The sequence below is a fragment of the Zootoca vivipara genome, chromosome 7, assembly GCF_963506605.1.
Source record: "Zootoca vivipara chromosome 7, rZooViv1.1, whole genome shotgun sequence".
In the NCBI taxonomy this organism is placed as follows: Eukaryota; Metazoa; Chordata; class Lepidosauria; order Squamata; family Lacertidae; genus Zootoca; species Zootoca vivipara.
The window spans coordinates 24,007,272-24,028,740 of NC_083282.1; the positions used below are offsets into that span (position 1 = coordinate 24,007,272).

The 21,469-nt window shown below is 42.3% G+C and overlaps 1 protein-coding gene across 1 annotated transcript in view; it reads right to left on the reverse strand.

Moving 5' to 3' along the window:
* CDC7 (cell division cycle 7) overlaps nt 1-17,579 on the reverse strand; it is a 31,685-nt gene extending 14,106 nt beyond the window's left edge. The window contains exons 1-7 of the mRNA XM_035123502.2: nt 17,491-17,579; nt 8,870-8,930; nt 7,973-8,059; nt 3,771-3,854; nt 1,525-1,660; nt 681-774; nt 452-594 (exon numbers count right to left, since the gene is read on the reverse strand). Of these exons, the coding sequence (XP_034979393.2) occupies nt 452-594; nt 681-774; nt 1,525-1,660; nt 3,771-3,854; nt 7,973-8,048 (533 nt within the window). The 5' untranslated portion in view covers nt 8,049-8,059; nt 8,870-8,930; nt 17,491-17,579. The remainder of the gene's footprint in view (nt 1-451; nt 595-680; nt 775-1,524; nt 1,661-3,770; nt 3,855-7,972; nt 8,060-8,869; nt 8,931-17,490) is intronic.
* Between the last annotated feature and the right edge of the window lie 3,890 nt (nt 17,580-21,469).

The following is a 21,469-nucleotide window of genomic DNA, read 5'->3' on the forward strand; positions in this document are numbered from 1 at the left end:
GTAAAGCAGGAAGCAGCAAACCCTCAACAGAGACTATAGTAGCTTCTCTCTCTGACTAGGGTGGGAAGCATCCCTGCATGGTCTTATATTCTACAGAAGATGTGACAAAGATATATTTCAAACCCATTGTTAGAGCCCCCTTTGACGAATACTTATAAAACTTTGGGTTAGAGGGGGGCGTTCAGCAGAAACAGCAGGACGTATTTAACTCTCTCACTACTTTCCCCCAAAACCCCTAGATGCGGCAAATACTGGTCTGTCTCTCCCATTGTAAAATATGCTATACTTTTGCCTGCTGCTTAGCAGCAGATCACAACCCTGTGCTTGTCACTGAACATCTAGTACAGCCTTTACATGGCATACTGCTGGACATTGGGAAATGGCAGTTTGTTATGCTTAATAAATGTATTCCACAGAAGATCATAACAGTGTCAAACTCGGGCAGACGTACCGTTTCATTTGCCTGTTGTACAAGAAGTTACTGGGTTTGACATCACGGTGAACAATGCCAAAGTAATGAATACGCTTCAAAGCTTTGAAGAGATTAAACATATAATCTCTTACTTCTTCAAAGGAGAGAGAGTTCAAGATGTCCTGTAAGAATGCCAGAATAAATAATTGTGCAGCAACTTGCAATTAAGCGTGTTTAGTTACTATAATAGAAGGGATTTGTAACTCACCAAAAAGGATTCGTGTTCCAGGTATGGCATAACAATAACCACATGATCGTTTTTTCTAAAACAGTACCTAACTCCCATGACATTATCTTGTCCCCTACAAGGAAAAAAAAACACGAATCCTCTCATTAAGCCCATGTATTCAACATTTGCTAGCATTATTCTCTCTCTATAGTCCTATTCTTAAAACCTTTCATTTAGAAACAGTTATATCTAACACTTAGTTACTAATCAGTACATAGGGCTATATGTATGCTATGACACAGAAAGAGTGCAGAATGCCATATTAGATGGGTGGCAGCGTTCACTCCCCTTGAGGTAGGGCATACATTTAAAATAATGTAATTGTAGCTTTGAAGATGGGCTTGGACAGTTATGTGGGCGATGGTGGCTGATACTTTTTTCCTGTGTTAGGAGTAGCGCCGGCATACAGTGCCCAATATATCTCCTCATCATGGCAAGCAGAAATAAAAATGGTGATGCAAATTAAAATGAATTTCAGCATGAACTGTGTAAACAAAGCAAGTCAATACAAGCATTTTCAAAATTACAGAACCTTTATTTTTGAAGGAGTAGGATTTACGATAGATTGCATTAGCAGTTTCCCTCCCCTTAAATGGCACACTAAAAAATGTAACAGCCCTACATTGTTAACATACTTCTCTGGAAAACTGATTACTTTATGAGCCACATTTGATGTGTTGTGAGCATGGGTCCACCCCATTATTAAAATTTCAGTAATGTTCCTCTACAGGTAGGCTTCCTCAGATCATATAAGGCCATGTGACCAGGCTTCAAAAACCGATTCTCCTGTAAATTTAAGAACTTGGTACATTTCTGGACCTACCCTGCTATTATAAGACACTGAATTTCAGCAGCAATCCGTACAGGATGACTGGTAGGAATCAAATGCTTCAACGCCACTTTTTCTTCATGGCCTCCTCGTAGCTGGGCTATGGCCAGGTAAACAGAACTAAACGTACCTGCAAAAAGGCAAAATTTCTTTGGTATACATTGAACTTTCATGAGCTACAAGAAAAAGCAAATTTCATGTAAAACAGATCTGGTTCCATGCTGACAGTCTAGTTTCAGGTACATATAATCATGAGAGCAGCGGTATTTAGAGACAAGACTTTGTGAATGTTGCGCTGTTAGGGGAACAAGGAGAAAATAATATAGAGTACCTGTTTTAAGTGAATAGTTACATTTTGAATACTGAAGAAGTGAATTCTTCAGTATTCTGAAGAATTGAATTGAATTCTGAAGAAGTGTGCATGCACACGAAAGCTCATACCAAAATAAAAACTTAGTTGGTCTTTAAGGTGCTACTGAAGGAATTTTTTTATTTTATTTTGAATACTGTAAAGGTATTTCAGAAATTCAGAGCGATCATTAAAAAGGAATACCATCTGATAAGACTGAATAATTTATCTGTTGGGTTAAATGTGACAAGAGATTCTCAAGCGGGGCAAAAGCTTTACAAGAATCTTCAAAGGGGGTATCTTGTGGAGAGGTTAAAAAAAGAGATATTTTCTTATAAAATAAATAAATAAAATATACTATATTCTCAGTCCATTTGACACATTTGCGTAGTCCAAAGCATTTATTATCGCTTACAGGCTTAGAAACCGCTGCACAACTGGCAATTCTGATAACACAAAGTTCCCAATTGTGGGGAGGTTTCTAAGCACCAGGAAGGTCAGGAGTGGAGCACACCAAGACTATAGAGGGTGGGGACAGCACACACACACACACACACACACACACACACACACACACACACACACAAATTCTACACACTTCACACCATCAAACATTCTTTGAATACCTGGACAGGGCTAAAGGTACCACCCCAGCAAAAGATGTATGTTGACATGAAACATTTTTTTAAAAAATCAGTTGTGGATTGAATTGGTAGCACAATGCAGTTAGGTTGCCAGACAACTGTTCCTCTCCTATATCTAGCACCTGTTCACTAAGTAATTGAGAGCTAGAAGACATACTTATCAAACAGAGGAACCAAGATGCTCCCACCTCCCTCCAGAGTTGTTGGCACTTCCTCTTCCCCATGTTCATCTAAAGGGATCTTTTTTTAGCAGAGGTAGCAGAAGATAACGGAGGACATCTAAACAGAATACTAGGGAAGGTTCCAAACAAGCAACCATTCACACATCCTGTTGCTACTGCTGGGTAATGTGAAAAATGATAGCAGGCATGAAGCTGGATGCTTTGCAACCATATGCATTTTTCCAGACATTCTTCTCATGGAACAAGCATTAGGACAACCATGTGTTCTGGCCCTCAAAAATGACAGATGAAATGGTTAAGCCTGTTTCTGGACCATAGCACCTCCAACTGCAAGTGGGGGCTCACACATGGCTGAATACTCCACAAAAAGATTCCCTGAATGCCCCCGCACACACAAAATATTCCCTGCATACAGGGAACTTTTCTATACGCATCAGGATTAAGTCACACAGGCTCCCACCTGCAGCCTAAAGTGGACAGACCGGGTGGCATTCAACTAAGTGTTGGTGTTGACCTTTAAAGCCCTAAACGGTCTCGGTCCTGTATACCTGAAGGAGCGTCTCCACCCCCATCATTCAGCCCAGACACTGAGATCCAGTGCCAAGGGCCTTCTGGCGGTTCCCTCATTGCAAGAAGTGAGGTTACAGAGAACCAGACAGAAGACCTACTCGGTAGTGGCACCCACCCAGTGGAACGCCCTTCCAACAGATGTCAAGGAAATAAGCAGCTATCCTATTTTAAAAGACATCTGAAGGCAGCCCTGTTTAGGAAAGTTTTTAATATTTAATGCTGTATTGTTTTAATATTTGATTGGGAGCTACCCAGAGTGGCTGGGGGGACTCAGCTAGATGAGCGGGGTACAAATAAATTATTATTATTATTATTATTATTATTATTATTATTATTATTAGTTTTATCTGGAGTACATCTACTGAAATTAATGAACATGACCAAGTTGGGTCCCTTAATTTCAAGTCTACTCTGAATAAAACGTAGTTGAATACCACCCACAAGGACAGGTTAAGCAACATTTTCTAGGATAAAAAACCAGAATTATCATGATACCTTCACCAATTTTCCCCTTAATTCTGAACAAATTTGCAAGCTGTGGCACTGCTTCATAAAGATGTTCAATATCTGTACTTGCTCCTGTTGAGGAATTAAAAAAACACTTTCTCATTAATATGTTACATATCATTATTGCAAAGTGAACACTTCAATAGTGAAATTAAATATTAGCATAAACTATCCTAGTCCTAAACAACCCATTACTGTACTGCATATAACACTAATGTTTTACAACAAATGTAACTGATCTGTAGAAAACGCATTCTGGAAAAAAAGGCAATGTGTGTGCATTGTAAATGAGGAAAATATTTAATAATAAATTAAAGTAAATAAATAAATAAAGTCTCCCATGGGTTATATGGATACGTGACTTTCTCTTAAAAATAAATAAAACATTTCTACAACACGCACATTCCACTGGAATACTCATCACACAGAACAAGAATGTCAGTGGCTGACATCTGAAAATAAGTGGCCAGTTCTATTCTATCAGCATGGCTCAAGGCACATGCTATACACCTCCCGTGATGATGAGAGATGCAGGAACACGAAACCTTCCTCTGGTATGCAGAACAAACAGTAATAATATTAATGCACAGCGCAATCCTAAACAGATTTACACACAAGCAAGACCAGAGTTCAACAAGGCTAAGTGCCAACAGGTAGGAACCCTGACTGGGCAGCAGCAGCAGCACACTGGCTGGCTGGAAGGTTCAGGGCATGCACATCACTGTCCCAGTCTGTAGTTGCCCGATCCCATAAAATGATAACAATGGGGCCAGCTTGGGCCCTCCCTGTTTTGGGTTAACTGCTGGCACTACCTGCATCCCAATTCAGCAGGTGAGAGTGGGGAACTCCAATGCCAGCAGAGAATGGTGTGCTGGGAAGAGAGACACCTCTACCTAATTCAACCCCAGCCCAGTGCGAAGTGGACTTTGATCGTAGCCTATGCGCACACAGGACCGTATTCTTAGTGAGCCCCACTTGACCGCAGATAGAAACACCATAGCATACTTTACTCAATGAGTACTCATGGCACCCACTTGCTATATAGTTCACACACAAAAATACCATTAGTTAGGAGTTTGCTATTGTTCAATAAAGCGGTAGAGAAAATAGCAAGCCCTTTGCAAGTTGCAAATAGCATCTATTAAGTTTTATGAAAGACAGCACAGGAATGCAAAGGAGTGTTAATTACATTCATTCAGTGCACGCATTTAGCTTCATTTTTCCTCCAAAGAGTGAACCAATGCTTAAGATTATTTTTTTCTATAGTTTGATTAGAACTAATCGCTTAAGAACCTACAGCTGGGGTCCCCAATGTGGCATCTGTTGGCACCATAGCACCCCAAGAGTTCTCCCTTGGTGTCTTACCAAGGCTCACTGCCCCTCCCAGTTTTTTACACTTTTAAACTGAGATTCTTTGGGGACAGGATTCAGGCCTTTTCTGTCTACATTTCATTTGTTCTGTATGGGAGGATGAGGGTTTTACCACTTTTTCTTTTTTTGCCTTCCCACCTTGCGTCGCAATAGTCTATATTCCAAGGATATACAATTGTGCTTCGGTCCAAAATAGCAGGGTGCAATGGCAACAACTGTTTTCAAAGCACTTCTATGAGCCATCAGGTTGGTAGATCAGATTACACTACACAACATCTCTATCGTCTATGTTACCAGCACACAACAAACTAACCATCAAAGGATGTCAAGGACCAGGCTATGTCAATCACTAAAAATATTTTCCAGAGACAAAAGGTGGGCTTGGAAACAAAGCAGGCAGCAGATTTGCACTATTACCTAGAGCTGTTGAATTCAAAAGCTAATTCAAAAGCCACTGCTTTTCATACTCTTTATCACTAGATGGCATGGCAAGGATGTTATATTGCATTTTCTGCAAAAACCAAGGCAACACAAACAAAGGTACCCTAATTCTGTTAGACAATTGTTCTGTATTACATGACTGTTCTCTGTAACATGACTAGAGCAGGCTAACCTGTGACCCTTCCTATGCTGTTGGACTACAAAATCCACCATCCCTGTCCATTGGCCATGCTGACTGAGATTGATGGGAACTGAAGCCGAACAACATTAGAACAGACTTGCTTGACCAGGCCTGTAGCCCATCAAGTCCAGGATCCTGTACTCACAGTGGCCAACCAAGTGCCGTGGGAAGCCTGCAGGCAGGACTCTGAACACAACAGCACTCTCGCCTCCTGTTTCCAGCAACTGGTATTCAGAAGCATACTGGCTCCGAACAGGAGGGCAGAGTGGGGGCCATCAACAGCCTTATACTCCATAAATTTGTCTTAAAAGCCATCCGTAAAAGCCTCCTTGAAAATCCTCCTTAAAAGCCATTCAAGTTGGTGGTCATCATTGCCTCTTGTGGGAGCAACTTCCATAGTTTTTAACTACACACTGTACTTGCTTTCGCCATTCTGAACCTTCCAATATACTGATTTATTGGATGTCCATGAGTTCAAGTGTTACTAGGGAGAAAAACTTTCTTCTGTCCTTTCTCCAGCCATGCATAATGTTATATATTTCTATCATGTCACCTCTTACTTGACTTTTCGCTCAGCTAAGAAGCCCCAAATGCGGTCATCTTTCCTCATAGGGCAGTTGCTCCAGCCTCTTGATCATTTTGATTAATTCGCTAGTCTTGGATGGCCAGATTAGCCACCCCTGGACTTGACATTACTCTTTCTAAAGCTTAGGAAAATGCTGTAACCCTGTTGTCTTACTGTCATTGTTATTTTACAAAGGGCTGTTGCTGACATACCAATAGGGTTAAATGAAGGCGCTTGTGGTCTAAACCACTGAGCTTCTTGGGCTTGCCAATAAGAAGGTCAGTGGTTTGAATCCATACAACAGGGTGAGCTCCCATTGCTCTGTCCCAACCCCTGCCAACCTAGCAGTTTGAAAGCACACCAATGCAAGTAGATATACAGGTACCACTGCAGTGGGAAGATAAGCAGTGTTTCCGTGCGCTCTGCCGCTTGTCACAGTGTCCTGTTGTGCCAGAAGCGGTTTAGTCATGCTGGCCACATGACCCAGAAATCTGTCTGTGGACAAATGCCTGCTCCCTCGGCCTGAAAAGTGAGATGAGTGTCACACCCAATAGTCGCCTTTGACTGGACTTAACCATTCAGGGGTCCTTTACCATATCTTTTTACCTTTACCTATAATTTTGGTAAAATAGGCTTTCATCTGTGAACCACTTGAATGTCATTGAACGTGTTCATTATACTTAACCAGCTGGAAGCTACTGAAAGTTGTTTATCTAAATGCAGTATTCTTGTTCTGAGGCTTAGCATGCTGTAATGCACTGCTCTTTTCCACAACAAATCTATTTTTGATAAGCCAGGCTAATCCCGACCTGCTTCAAAAGATACCACACACATTACATCTTCAGCTGCAGGACAATGTACACACTTTTCGCATCTGCTCCCCCTTTAAGGACAGCTTACTCAGTTGCCTGGCCCTAGAGCCACTGGGCAGTCTCTCATGCTGTTATGAAGTACACTATTTATCCTCTGTTGGGCTGCTGCAAGCCATGTCCACAATTACTCCTCACGACCCACAAAATTGTGAGTTAAAGCTAGGGGCCGGGATCCAAAGAACCATAAAGCTACATCTGTTATGTGAGCCCAAAGGGGTTTTAGACTTGCATTTCTCTACCAACATCCCTCTATTCTCTTGCTTTAAAGCAAATTGCTTTTGAAACTGAGGGGCGTTTCAGAAAGAGGTTTGTGATATAGGGATCAGTTGATCACCATAAAAAACCAGGCAGGCGAGTGTAAGCCCTTTGCATGATCCCAAGCAGTTTCTTGGATCCTAGCCATAAAAACCTAACAAAACTCTCTCTCTTTAACCACTCTCGTCTAGCTTGAATGAGATCAATTATGTAAGAAAAACAAGTTTGGCTGGAATTCAAAACAAGAATAAACCTGTACATATGAACCAACCAAGTACATCAAAAGTCCAACTTCTTTCTGCTACAAGTTCCTCTGCAATTGCATTCACCAGATCACTTTTTGGCTCTGATAAAGTTTACATCCATTTATCATCTTAAGAGAACCTAGCAATCATTGCACATACCAGGGTGCAAATGTGCAATGATATGAAGACAGGAACAGGGAACGGACAGGGGAATTAGTGACAATATTGTAGAGGGCGTTCAGATGTGTGACAATGTATACCTGACGGTTTCTTGCTGTGGTCGTATTTCATACGAGAGTCTTCACAATGCAAGGGAGGGTGTTCATCTGCATCCATCACAAAACTACCTACAAGCAAACAGGGAAGCAATGATAACAAAGTTCAGAATAGGAAAGCTAGGCTTTTGAGGACTAAACAGGTTCAAACAAGTCTGGTCCCTTTCAGCTATATAAAGAACAGTGATGTTGTATGAGAATGAACGTTGGATAGCCTGTACTGTACAGTCTGATCCTATGTATCAGAAGTCCCTGTGAGGTCAGTAAGATTTACTATAAAGTATGCATAAGACCTCAATCAAAACTGACAGTCCTTAATGAATATAGAAATATATTTGCTTTTCTATTCAACAGCAATTAAAGAGATATTAGGAATCAAACTTTTAACCAATTATCAGAAAGTATTGGTCAAATGTTGATTTTTTTCGTAAAGATAACAAGCAATGCACACCAAATTTTGAAGAGCTTCCCCACCCCACTAGCTAAATATAGTTTTAAAATCACATTAGGAGACATTAATGGAAAATATGTAAGTAATAAAAATCCACAAAATGGTCAGATTCTAAGCTATGACGCGCATTAATAGCTATATGTACACAAGAATTCTTCCAAGGATGGAATTTATTTCCCACATTTTAACTTCCTTCAAAATGTCAAGTAGATGTCACCCTCCATGTCTTAGTGTTTGCAATTATCCATTACATTTAACACCTCCAATTAGGGCGGAATTGAGAAGCTGATCCTGAAAATACGTGCTATTTTTATTTAAGTATGCACATGCACAAAAAGCTCAAAATTCCACATTAGGAAATATTGTTAACAGAAAGCTGCCAATTACTCAAGATTCCCGCAGATAACCACAAATCTCTTTTAACTACGTACCCTCAACATCGAGGTGTTCAGACCATGTACCTTTCACAGGATGTTCTCGAGTCTTGATAACCTAGAACACATTAAATGGTGTTTAAGACATTGGTGTGTAGGCATTGAGAAGATTAAGAGCCCACGTGGCAACCATTTTCAAAATATCCCAAGGGTTGTCATGCAGGTCAGCAAGGCAGTAGCTTCAGACAATTCACTGGAACCTATCTATTGGGAATGGCATAGTTGCATCCTGCTCCACAGATTCTGCATTGTGCTGGACTAGATGATGCCAAACATCCCTTCCATCTCTTAAGATCCTATGAGTGAAAACAGCAGGCTATCGTGTTCATTATCTAATCACTTACAGCAGTTCATTCCATATGCTTCAAATGAAGAATTTTACTAGCACAGGACACTGCTATAGCACTCCATTCCTGTATTGATAAATAATTGGATGTTTTTACTAAAAGTATGAAAACATTATTGTTTGTGGATAATGAATATCTCAGGAGGCATATGATGAAACAAATTCCTTTACCTTTCATTCTACATACGGCTCAGACCCCATCACCTGGAAAGCATCACCATCCAACAGCCATTGGGAAGATTTTATGCAATGACTTGATGGGCTCAGGTGATGATATACTAGTAGTCAAGTGATTACATCACAAAGGACATTATCTTAACTGTTAATAAAAGACACACTGAGTTGAATCCAACTGTCAAGAGTAGGACTCAGTTTGAAATTTCATTTAATCCGTGGACTTCTTGTTAGTCCAATTGATTTCAATTAGTGTACTCAAGAGTATGACTTAACCCTTCATGTATGACTTTAACCCTTGATATCTGAAGATTGCATTTTTATATACAATGGGTCTATCTTTTTTTAAAATGGCTTTTAGAAACTAATGGACTTTACTCTGAAGATTTAAAATTCTAGTGAGTGATTAAGTTCTCAGTTTGGTAAAGTTCTTCTAATTTTATTTTGAAGAATTTTTTCAGGAGCGAGATTAATGTAAAATTTTACTTCTTACTAAGCTATGGTGTTTTTTTTAAGTTTGCTGTTATAATATTATTATTTCTGGGGGAACTGAACCAGAGTAATTCAAAAACAAATTCTGTTCAGTTACTGGAATTTAGGGAACAGGCTTCTATAAAATAGTTGATACCAACTATTTTATAGAAGCCTGTTCCCTAAATTTACCTTACCTATGTATTCTAACTACACCTACTTTTTATTTATTTTTTGGGGAGGAAACCTATAGCAGATGGGAGGCATTTCCATTAGTTAAAAACCATAATAAAAGTGATAGACTGAGCTTAGCTGCATAGCTTTGCTGATCCTGCAGCTTTTAGAATTCTATTACAAAAATCAATACAGTTATCAAACATAAAAGAATTCCCTCACTACTCAATGGGTCTTGAATCCTTGTCTCTGGAGGACTGTGTGTGCATTTTGCAGGCCTTCTGTCCAGGGAACCATAAGGGTGCTGCAGTCTGAACTTCTCATCCCTCCTTTTTTGTACTGCACTCCACAACAGTGCCTGTGCACAGTCTGTAGCTTAAGGGGGCTTAAAGCCCTTTGCATGAAGAGATGCCTGGTAACTGGTAGCATCATTGGGACAGTTGCTGCCTGTGTCACAGAAGCAGATGAAATAATAAGCAGGAATGTGTGGTGCCATCGTATGCATTGTGATACAGGGAGATGTTCTGGGGGAATCGTCCCATCAATTCATGGGTTTCTTCTGTGTGCTTGTGAGTGTTGTTAACAGCACAGACTTTGACTAATAGGCACTGGAGATGCTTCCACAGATGTTAAGGGCATGGTTGCTCTTTTGAAATATGGTGGTCACTGACTCAAGTGTTGTAGCGGACTTTCCCTCCCTTTCACAACTGACCCATAGAATTACTGAAACACTCACCTGCAGGCATGGGGATATGGGTCCCCATGGCAAAGGGGGAAATTAGTCAAAAGAACCTCACCCCTTCTATCATGCCTTTTGGCAGGAAGGTAATCGTAGGCTTAATTCAAAGGATTCAAAGTAATGCAGAACAAAACAGAGTTTAGGAACCAAAAGCAAAGCTTACAATGATAATTAAGTATTTCAGAGAATGACTTAAATAAATGTCATTTATATCCTGAAATTCTGATAAGCCATCATTCAATTTAAAAAAAATTCAAGAAACAATAAACAAAATGACTGTGTATACAGAGTCTTTTAAAAGGTAAAGGGACTCCTGACCATTAGGTCCAGTCGTGACCGACTCTGGGGTTGCGGCACTCATCTCACTCTATTGGCCGAGGGAGCCGGCGTATAGCTTCCAGGTCATGTGGCCAGCATGACAAAGCTGCTTCTGGCGAACCAGAGCAGCACACGGAAATGCCATTTACCTTCCCGCTGTAGCGCTACCTATTTATGTACTTGCACTGGCATGCTTTCGAACTGCTAGGCTGGCAGGAGCTGGGACCGAGCAACGGGAGCTCACCCCGTCGCGGGGATTCAAACCGCCGACCTTCTGATCGGCAAGCGCTAGGCTCTGTGGTTTAACCCATAGCGCCACCCACGTCCACAGTGCCACCCGTGTACAGAGTCTTTTAAGCTCTCTTTATTTCAGCCCACTACAAGCTTGAACAATTATTGACCATTTTAACAGATTGAGGAATCCAGCATTCAGCTAATTGATTGCAAGAATATTGAACAAAATACTGTATGTAATAAGAGCTATCTAGACTGCTTTTGAAAAGAATGTGAAATAGCTGCCAAAGTATAAAACAGTATCAATTCAAATTAGACTATTTTTTCCTTTTATCAATATTAGATTAGCGATCAAGGGCAAATTTTAATACCCTTTGAACAATTCAGTAACTGCAGTTAAGTTTTTGTATTTTCTCATTTCTTCTTGCTGGACAAATATTATAGCTCAAAATGTGGAAATCATAGTTCCATGATCATTGTTTGAGCTCTATCAAATCATTGGTCTGGAGAAAAGAACAACATCTGGGGCTTGTCAGAGCAGGTTAACTTTACAAGGTAGCTCCTTGTAGCAAGACTCCTGGTCAAATACAAGCCTTCCACTGCATTTAAACTGAAGGTTGCAAGCATAAATATTAAAATAACCAAGCACAAGCTACCTTAAACTTTGTCGTTTAGTTTGTACATGATGTGAAACTATTTCTAAAAGCACTGAATGGAATGCCACCCAACATATGGAATGCCCAATACTTTCTTTTTAAAGTCATCTCAAATTTACATACTGTATTGATCTTAAACATAGCTTTAGGTTATTTGTTAGCCTTTTGCCGTGAAGCCCATACAGTATGGCATAGTAATTTTAAAAAATTTTAATTGTACCACATGCTGATCTGGTACACAAAGCAAAGATGGGCTTTGGTCAAAGCAAGATATTTGCTATGCTGATTTTTTTGTAAAAAGAATATTTCTAGTTGAAGATTTGACAGTGTCTACAATTATTTTAAGAACCCCCCCCCCAATACACGGATACAAAAAGCAAACAATTATAGGGCTTGCCAATCAGAAGGTCGGAGGTTAGAATTCCCGCGACAGGGTGAGCGCTCTCTCTCTCTCTCTCTCTCTCTCACACACACACACACACACACGTTGCTCGGTCCCCGCTCCTGCCAACCTAGCAGTTCGGAAACACGTCAAAGTGCAAGTAGATAACTAGGTACCGCAAAGAATGCCTATACCCAGAATTACTGGATACTTAAATTAAATTCAGTATTTATTTAGCTGTATAGTCTTGCTTCTTTTTCCTTAACACAAGTCTCTTAGCAATTAGAAATACTTTAAACAAAAAGAAAGTAAGACAAGATGCAGGAATTGTGAGAGTAATGAATGGAGCTTTTAGGCAAGCTAGAGCTCCAGTCTTTCATTTGAGAAACTAAAGCTACAATCCTACGCCCATTTACCTGGGAATAACCACCATTAAACTAAGTGGGACTTATTTTGAATGGACACATAAATGACTGCACTGTAAGCTACTGGTTCTCAAGTCATGTGTATTCCCCAAGGGAGGGCACAGAGTGGGGAAGACACAAAGATCCACTGAAAGGTAGGATCTTAAAGCAGTATGAGCCTTCTTTCTTGCACTGACAATCAAGACCTGGGTGGATTGAATAATACCCTGACAGCGTACCTCCACTGATCCACACTGTATTTAAGGGAGTAATAATATTCACACTACCTCATCATTGCATGAGGTAGGTTTTATTTTTAAAAGATGTGAAGATGTGAGCTGTGTTGTTCTACTGTCCTTCTGATGCCAATTCATTCTTACTTTAACAAAATGTTAATTTAGCTGCTTGATTGCAATAAAAATATTTTTAAGTGGTTTACAAAAGGAATGAAAGATTTCAATGATCAATGAAACAATTAAAAACAGGTATTGGAAACTTTCAGAATACAATTAAAATCAACAGTAAGGTAAAAATACATGTGAATGTGTATTAAGAGTAGAACCTCACAAGCAGCAACAGGGCACATGGAGCTGCTTGTGAAGGTATCAGACTGCTACAGAACTCATTATCAGCATTTATAAGGGGTGGGGAGTAAGAAGAGGACAACCTGTGGGGGTTTGTTAGGAAAGAAGGGCTCAACTTTTGCGAAACACTAAATTGAGCATCTGAATTGGGTCATCACACAATGAGGTCAGAGCAGGAAGAACCTCAAAATCAATGCCCCTTCCGTTTTAAGAAGCAGATTTCAGAATGGTAGCTGAAATTTACAGCACAGTTCTAGTTATGTTTACTGGGAAACAAGTTTCAGTATGTTGGGGTGTACTCAATAATAATCAGTCATACCCTGGAAGTCAAGCAGAATCTGTTATGGAAGTCCAAAACGTTCGAAAACCAAGCTCCTACAGCCAATCAGAAGCCGCGGAAGCCCCGTCAGACGCTCGGCTTCCAAAAATAGTTCACAAACCGGAACAGTCACTTCTGGGTTTGTGACGTTCGGGAACCAAAACATTCCAGAACAAATGCTGCTCGACTTCCAAGGTACGGCTGTACTTAGGAATGCATCCATTAAACACATCAGGTGTGGAAAAGCATTCCCAGCCAGACAGCAGGGCCAGCAAGGGATATGGCATGGGGAAGAATCCAAGATGTCCATAGTTGACCGCCAGGCCTTTACTCAGAAGAAACTCCATATGCCTTCAGCAGGATTTCCTCCCAGGTAAGGGCACAGAGGACTGCAGCCATGCAGTGCAACACTATGAATGCCTACTCAGCAGCAATGTTCAACAGAACTTACTCTCAGACATGTGGTATAGGGTTGCATCGTTATTTGATTATATCTCATGTCACCTTAAAAGCTAAATCATGTCAAGACCCTCAGGATTTTTTGGGGGGTGTCTTATTTAGGAACACAGGTGCCTAAGGTTGGGGTACAGCAATTTTGGGTGTCCACAAGGTTCAAATATTGCAGGCTTCCTCAACCTCGGCCCTCCAGATGTTTTGAGACTACAATTCCCATCATCCCTGACCACTGGTCCTGCTAGCTAGAGATCATGGGAGTTGTAGGCCAAAAACATCTGGAGGGCCGAGGTTGAGGAAGCCTGAAATATTGCATGCTAATTCTTCTAACTTATATTTGGGGTAGGAAGCAGAGCACCTCAGGAGGGGCCAAGCAAATCCAAGGAAGGGAGATGGGTTGAGTGCAGGTCCAGTGATATCACTGGGCCAACTAGGCAGCCAACCTCAGATGGGCACAGAACGGACATTTGAATGGCACAGCATTATAAAGATTAGTTTTTGTTATATCTTGGAAATTTCCAACAATATTTTACTTTTATTCTACACCTTCAATGCAGCTTCTCAAAGCTCAAATTTGCCAAAACTTACATACGCTCAACCATGCTGCAAAAGAGACCAGCTGGCTTGGCAGCTAATGCCAATTGAACCTGAGCCAGACCTGAAGAAACTGGTGGCCAAACCCACAAAATGAAATTTTGACATGCCTTTTAAGAGACTTGAAAGCGCCGCCATTGGCAGGAATATTCAAAATTACTTGTGCGCTGAAACATTTCATTTCATTTATTTATTTAATTTCGATACTGCCCTACACCCGAAGGTTTTTAAGGAAGCTAATCGGAAATGGCTGCATTACTTATTCTTGCAATCCGGAATAAATTTTGCCATTTCAAGTTTTTAAAAATTGAAGTTAGCAAATAACTTTGAAATCCAAAGTGAAAACCCAGACAAAAAAATTGTAGAGCTTTCGGGGAAGAGGCGGTTTTTTTGTTTTTGTTTTTAATTATTTCTGAGGAGAATAGGCCAAAAAAAGACACAGGCTGCCATACACCCAGTGTTTCCTGGGCACGCAGGCGATTCCCCACCGGGACACTGTCAGCGGCTGCGGTGTTCCTTATGTGTCGGGGAAATTCCAGGATTATGGCAAACCCCCTCCCCCAAGAAGTTCCTTGCTACGATGCTGATCAGGGGCTCAAGGAACGAACCGTGTGGGGAACTCTCCCTTCTCCCTCCCCACAAGTGGGAAACCCACCCTCTCAGCATTCCCACCTGAAGATGCGGAACAGGGCTGTCTTAAGCATATCTGGCGCCCTCCAGCCCCCCCACCCCCGTTTCCCAAAGTTGTAAATCTGCTAGAAAAATGCTCATTTTTGCGTCTTTTTAAAAAAAATGTTGGTCATAAAACATTGCTCAATGTGGATAAATCAGCCCACAAAAAAGTCACTAAAAGTCTATGTGTATCAAACATATTCTCAATTGAAGCCACAGTTAGTTTGCTTTCATCTCATTAACACATACTGTATGCTTCAAATACCAGTTAAGAGATTTTGCATACTATTGGTCAGATAGTTGTTAACATCAGTAGAATTCACAACAAGAAGAATGCACATTTCACAGCTTCAGCTGCTACAGACTTTCACTGAAAATAATGCATTGGTCAGTCTGAAGTCTGAACCATATCAAGTAAACTATGGAAGTAGCATATCCACAACACAAACTGTGCCAGTACTTTCTTTTCAAGTCTAATTCCATAATGAGTACAATCTGAGGGAGCCACTACTCCCAGCCTGTGAAAAGTAATAGAACCTGGCTATCAGACATTTTGAAAATGTGACAGTTTACAGTACATTCTTGCAGCCCAATGCCAGGTTCCAGGCATTGCAGTGGGTTGGAATAGATGACCCTTGGGTACCTTCCAACTTTACAATTATAAGATTTAATAAAAGGTCCTTACAACATAATGCAATTTAGTCCCATATGATTATGCAATTATAAATAAATGAGTCCCCCACCCTGAGAATAATGCACTCAGGTAAACTGGTTTGTGCAGATCTTTTTGGGTAAGATACTTTGGTCATAATAACCAGCTACATCCAACTAAATCCTACTTAGGGCAGTTACAGGTGGGTAGCCGTGTTGGTCTGACATAGTCAAAAAAATTTTAAAAAATTAGGGCAGATACTTTGAAATTAATGTTTGGATTTTTAATTCATTTCAGTGAGTCTACTCTGAGCAGGACTAGCATCGGAGGCAACTCTCTCTCTGTGTGTGTGTGTGTGTGTGTGTGTGTGAGAGAGAGAGAGAGAGAGAGAGAGAGAGAGAGATGTAAACTTACAAAAGAGGAGGAGGGCAAATGGGACAAAGCACCGGGGCGGAGTGAAATCAGGAACACACAGGGGATCACTTCTTTTTTAACCCTGTGGGTTCCAGAGTTTGGGTCCTGGGGTGTTTCTGTTTTGTTTTTTAGGCAGAAGCAGAAGTTTTACTGCAACCCATGGACGTATAAGGCAGCCTCTTGTGGCATACTGTTTTGCAAGAAGATTAATTTGTCAGTATGTAGCAGGCTTTAGAGAGAATGCCTTCTTCCCAAGACAAAAGGGGGTGGGATGAGCCTTCCAACTCTCCCGCTCAAGGGGGCATCCTAGCGAGGCGATCTACCCAACTCTATGTATAGAGGCTGGAGGAGAAAGTACGGGCAGAGCAGAGGGGCTGGGGGAGAACCCGCTGCCTGGGGGTCACTCCGGTTCCTCACCCCGCCTGTGCCCGGTCAAGAAACGGTGACAGCAGCAGCAGCTGGTGGAAAAGGGAAAGAGAAGGAAGGGAAAGGAGCGCGTGGCGAGTGAACCGGAGTTGCGCCCTTGCGGGCTGCCGCGATCTCAGGAGCAGGCTGAAAAGTTGCTGCCGGCTGGAACTGGCAAGGCTGGCTACATAGCAAGGCGGACTCGTTTCTACGCGTCGAGGGGGCTTCTCCTCCTCGGTAGTGAATGGAGGCAGCCGCAAGCGACGAGGGTGGGGAAGAAGGCGCGGAGGGGAGGGACTCCGAGCGGCTCACAGCCTTCCCTCTTTCATCACCCCTTCCGGCGGTTTTATTATAGCAAGGGAGGGTGGCAGGGAGGACGCTGCCGAGCGGGAGGCAGGCGCACCGCTGCCGTCTGAAGAGAAGGCCCAGGGCTGCTGCTGCTGCCGCCGCCGCCGCCGCCGCCGCCGCCGCCTCCTCTACCCGTTCCAGTGTTGGCACATTTGGAAGGCGCCCGGAGCTCGGCAGGCAGGGGATTCCCGCGGCCGAGGGAGAGGAGGCGGCGGCGAGAGAGAGAGAGAGAAGGAGAGAGAAGGAGGAAAAGACAAGCCGGCCTCTCGCTTTCCCTACCGGGAAACTTCTCCTTCCTAACGCACGCGCGCCGAAGTCCGATCTCTCCCTCCACAAAGCGCTTGACGGTGCCGCCTTCCGCAGCCTGCTCTTGGGCGGCCAATCCCCAGCGCCCGTGCGAAGCGGTCAGATCAACCAATCCAGCCGCCGCCTTGAAAAACGCGGAGGGGGATTGGCTGGGTGAGGTTGCTGACGCGCCCAACGCACACGCCGCCCTTCTCGGTGCTGGGAGGAAGGCGAGGAGCGGCACCGAGCTGCCGAGCATGCTCGCTGGCAGCGGCTGAAGCTACGCTGCCCTTAAGTTGCCCTGACTTGCTCTATTCCTGCTTCATGGCCTAAGGCCCTAAGGCCGCCCTAAACAGTCAAAAGTTTTTAAAAGGCGCTGCAGATTTGGGGGAATGGCCTGGGTTTTGTGATCTTACCAAGGGAGGGAGGTCGAGGAGGCCCAGGACATCATAATCAGATGACACACGCAGAGAAAAGGAAAATAATTAGCGCACCTCATTTGGAATCCTATAGAAAGTTTGTTGTTGTTTAGTCGTGTCCGACTCTTCGTGACCCCATGGACCATAGCACGCCAAGCACTCCTGTCTTGCACTGCCTCCCGCAGTTTGGTCAAAATGGAAAGTTAGAGGAGATTATTATCATTTACACGGATAGTAATCGCTGAAAATGCAGCTGCTGCGATTGATAGACCAACCGAAACGTAACTGGATGTCAATTTTTAAAAAATACAAAAACCACAGCAGTATAAGTACTGGACAAAAAACATTGATCAAGGAGCGCAGGAAACCACTTTGGTTAAATTCTGCAAAATTGGAATCAATTGGAATCATTTTGATATTCATTGGAATCCGTATAATTGGGAAACTGTAAATATTGGAAAATTAATTTTCAAAATATTTTTAAAAAGAAAGAAAAAAATCTACAGTATCACATCTCCAAATAGCTATTTCCCATAAACTCCCATTTTGTTATTCTGAACCTTTCCCCATTTCAGAACAGTTGATCTTCAGCGGATTTGCACTGTCTTTCAAAGTGGGGAGGGGGGGGAGCTGTTTCGGGTTTAAATGGCTACAGATCCGGAGGAAGATTTTGGATTTATCGGAACATGGAGCAATTGCCTTAGATTTCTGAAAACAATTTGTCCCCCCTCCAACATTTCCATAGTGGGGAGGGAAAACTCAACTTCAGCCCCACAGGATCTGCCAGAAAAAGGCTGTCTAATTTCTAGAAATGGATAAAACTTAACCTGAAAAACGCCAAACGTTAAAGAAAGGAAAGTTCTATTCTTGATGCTAATCGCTGCTCCTGTGCCTCATTACTTCTAGCAACTGCTTTTTTGCCAGTTATTTATTTTGTTAATTTGTGAATCTCCTTCCATGTAAGTCTCAAGCCAATTTAAACACATGGCATGCTATGGTCCATGGTATCACGAAGAGTCGGACACGACTAAATGACTAAACAACAACAACAAGCACATGCCATTAAAAAAAACAACTAAAATAGTTTTAAAAACAATGGCACTGAGCGGGTTCATTCTGTCTGGTTTATACTAATTGATACCATTCATGTGTAAGAATTTCTGTTTTCTGGATTCATAGAGGCAGCCTTCTACAGAATTGGAGCAGTAGTCCATCTGACTCAGTAAATAGGTAAAGGTAAAGGACCCCTGGTTAAGTCCAGTCAAAGGTGACTCTGGGGTGCGGTGCTCATCCTGTTTCAGGCCGAGGGAGCCGGCGTTTGTCTACAGACAGCTTTCCAGGTCATGTCGCCAGCATGACGGAACCGCTTCTGGCGCAGCAGAACACCGTGACGAGTGCCAGAGCGCACGGAAATAACGTTTACCTTCCTGCCACAGTGGTACCTATTTATCTACTTGCAATGTTGTGCTTTCGTACTGCTAGGTTGGCAGAAGCTGCGACAGAACAACGGTAGCTCACCACGGTTGCATGGATTCGAACTGCCGGCATTCCGATCGGCAAGCCCAAGAGGCTCAGTGGTTTAGACCACAGCACCACACGTGTCCCTATCTGGCTCAGTATTGTCTACCCTGGTGGGTGGTGACTCTGCTCACTTTCAGAGAGGAGTTTTTCCCCAAGCCCTATCTAGAGAAGTTGAACCTATGACTGGTTGTATGCAAACTACAGTACATGCTATTCAACACTGGGGGGGGGGTCTTTTAAAACCTGTGGGCTGTGGAAGATTTTTGCCATGAAACATACCTACAGTATGCATATTTTCCTAATTAGTACAGTATATGAAGGAGTTAAGGACCTCAAGAGTTCTAGCTGCTACTGTAGGCTCAGCTAGGTCACACACACACACCCCAGTTAGGGAGTGATGTGTTTCTTATCTTCCTTTCCTCATCCTCTTTCTTTATGGTGTAGCTATGGAGGGATAACGTGCCACTCAGTATCTCCCAGCTTCAGACACATGTCTGAAGTGATCTGGCTGTATTTCTACCTAAGAATATTTCTACCTGCATTTCTTACTGTTGCTTCATAGGACAATGCACAACTGTGACCTAAAGTTAGTACGGTAAAGCATTTTAAAACTTACTCCAGAGTGTGGTTTGTTTCATACATGAGGAATTGGGGGGGGGGGTCCAGCTGCTTCATGCAGCCGAACAGAATAAGTGAGGCTATACCTATCAGTGTCAGAAACTGAAATATGAAATCTAGGCGCTAAATAGCACCTTAAACCGAGGTTTTGGCTGCAACAACAAAATGCCTGGGCGTGCTTTTTTTATAACAAGAATACAAAGCTGAAAATGAATGAACGGCAGCTAAATTATGTTCATTTTTCAGACGGTCTAGTCCTTCCCCTGCCCACCCCCCTAATATTCTCCTCCAGTCTCCAGAGAGTAGTTGGAAGTGGGGAGGCAGAAAAAGGTCCTCCTTCCGCTCTGCAGTTTTAATGTGGAATCTTAAGCGCAGTACTGCGCCCATTGCTCAGAAACTGCTTGCCCTAATGAAATTCCCTGCCACAAAATGCGCCTATAGAACCATGGGAGTTTCAAACACAAATTCCTATGCCTTACTAATCTGCCTGAAGATGAGAATTAAACTTTGCTAGGGGGGGGGGGCTTTCTCCTGTCTGAGAGTCTGCTGAAGCCCTGTGATCTGAAAACAGGATTGCAGCCGCTTTCCCTTTGGTGTTAAACCACACATGTGGGTCTCTACAGGATTAAATAGAATTAATATATCTTCTTGCCAATTCCCATTTCATGGACCACCTTCTGTGGGCTGCCAGTGTTGTGCGGGGCCAGGGGCAAAAGAAGGTGAAAAGCAAGATGTGACTTCCATAGGCTACATTCTAGCTACTCCGTGTAGGTTTCCACACTCTCCAGCCTTTATTCAGACAAGCAAGGTCACTTTCAAGTCGTACAAACGCATGCTGTCTGGGCTAGGGAGAATCCCAAGGTCCTAGAGAATCCCAAGGTCCTAGAGAGACCTAGATGGCTTCATTCCAATACATGGGCCTCCGATTTTTCCATCCCTCTATGCTGAGCTTTGGCCTTCCCCACATCATCTAGCTGCTCTTTTTGGGGGGTGGGATGGAAAAAAATTTCACTGCTAATTCAGCAGAAATTTTTTTTTGTCAGTATGGGACTGTTTAAATTTTTAATTCAGAATGCAGTAGGAACGCATCACATATTTAAAAACCCCACTTGGCCTTAGAGTTCATCTGTTTGGCCTTTTTTTTTAAAAAAAAAAAAAACTTTCACACCTGCAGAATTCCAAGAGAACTTGCTTGTTTTTCTCTTTTTCCTATTCGTTCTAATACTCTTTCCAATGCATAACTTTGGTTTCTGTTTATTTTCATGGATTAGCATATGGTCCTTTGTCTTCTACTATCAAATAAGGTTTTGAATCTGTTCATATTATCCATGTTAATTCATGCATTGGGCTCTGTGACTATTCACACAAATATGGCAAAGCAGGATTTGGCCTCTCAGTCACACTTTTGCAACAGA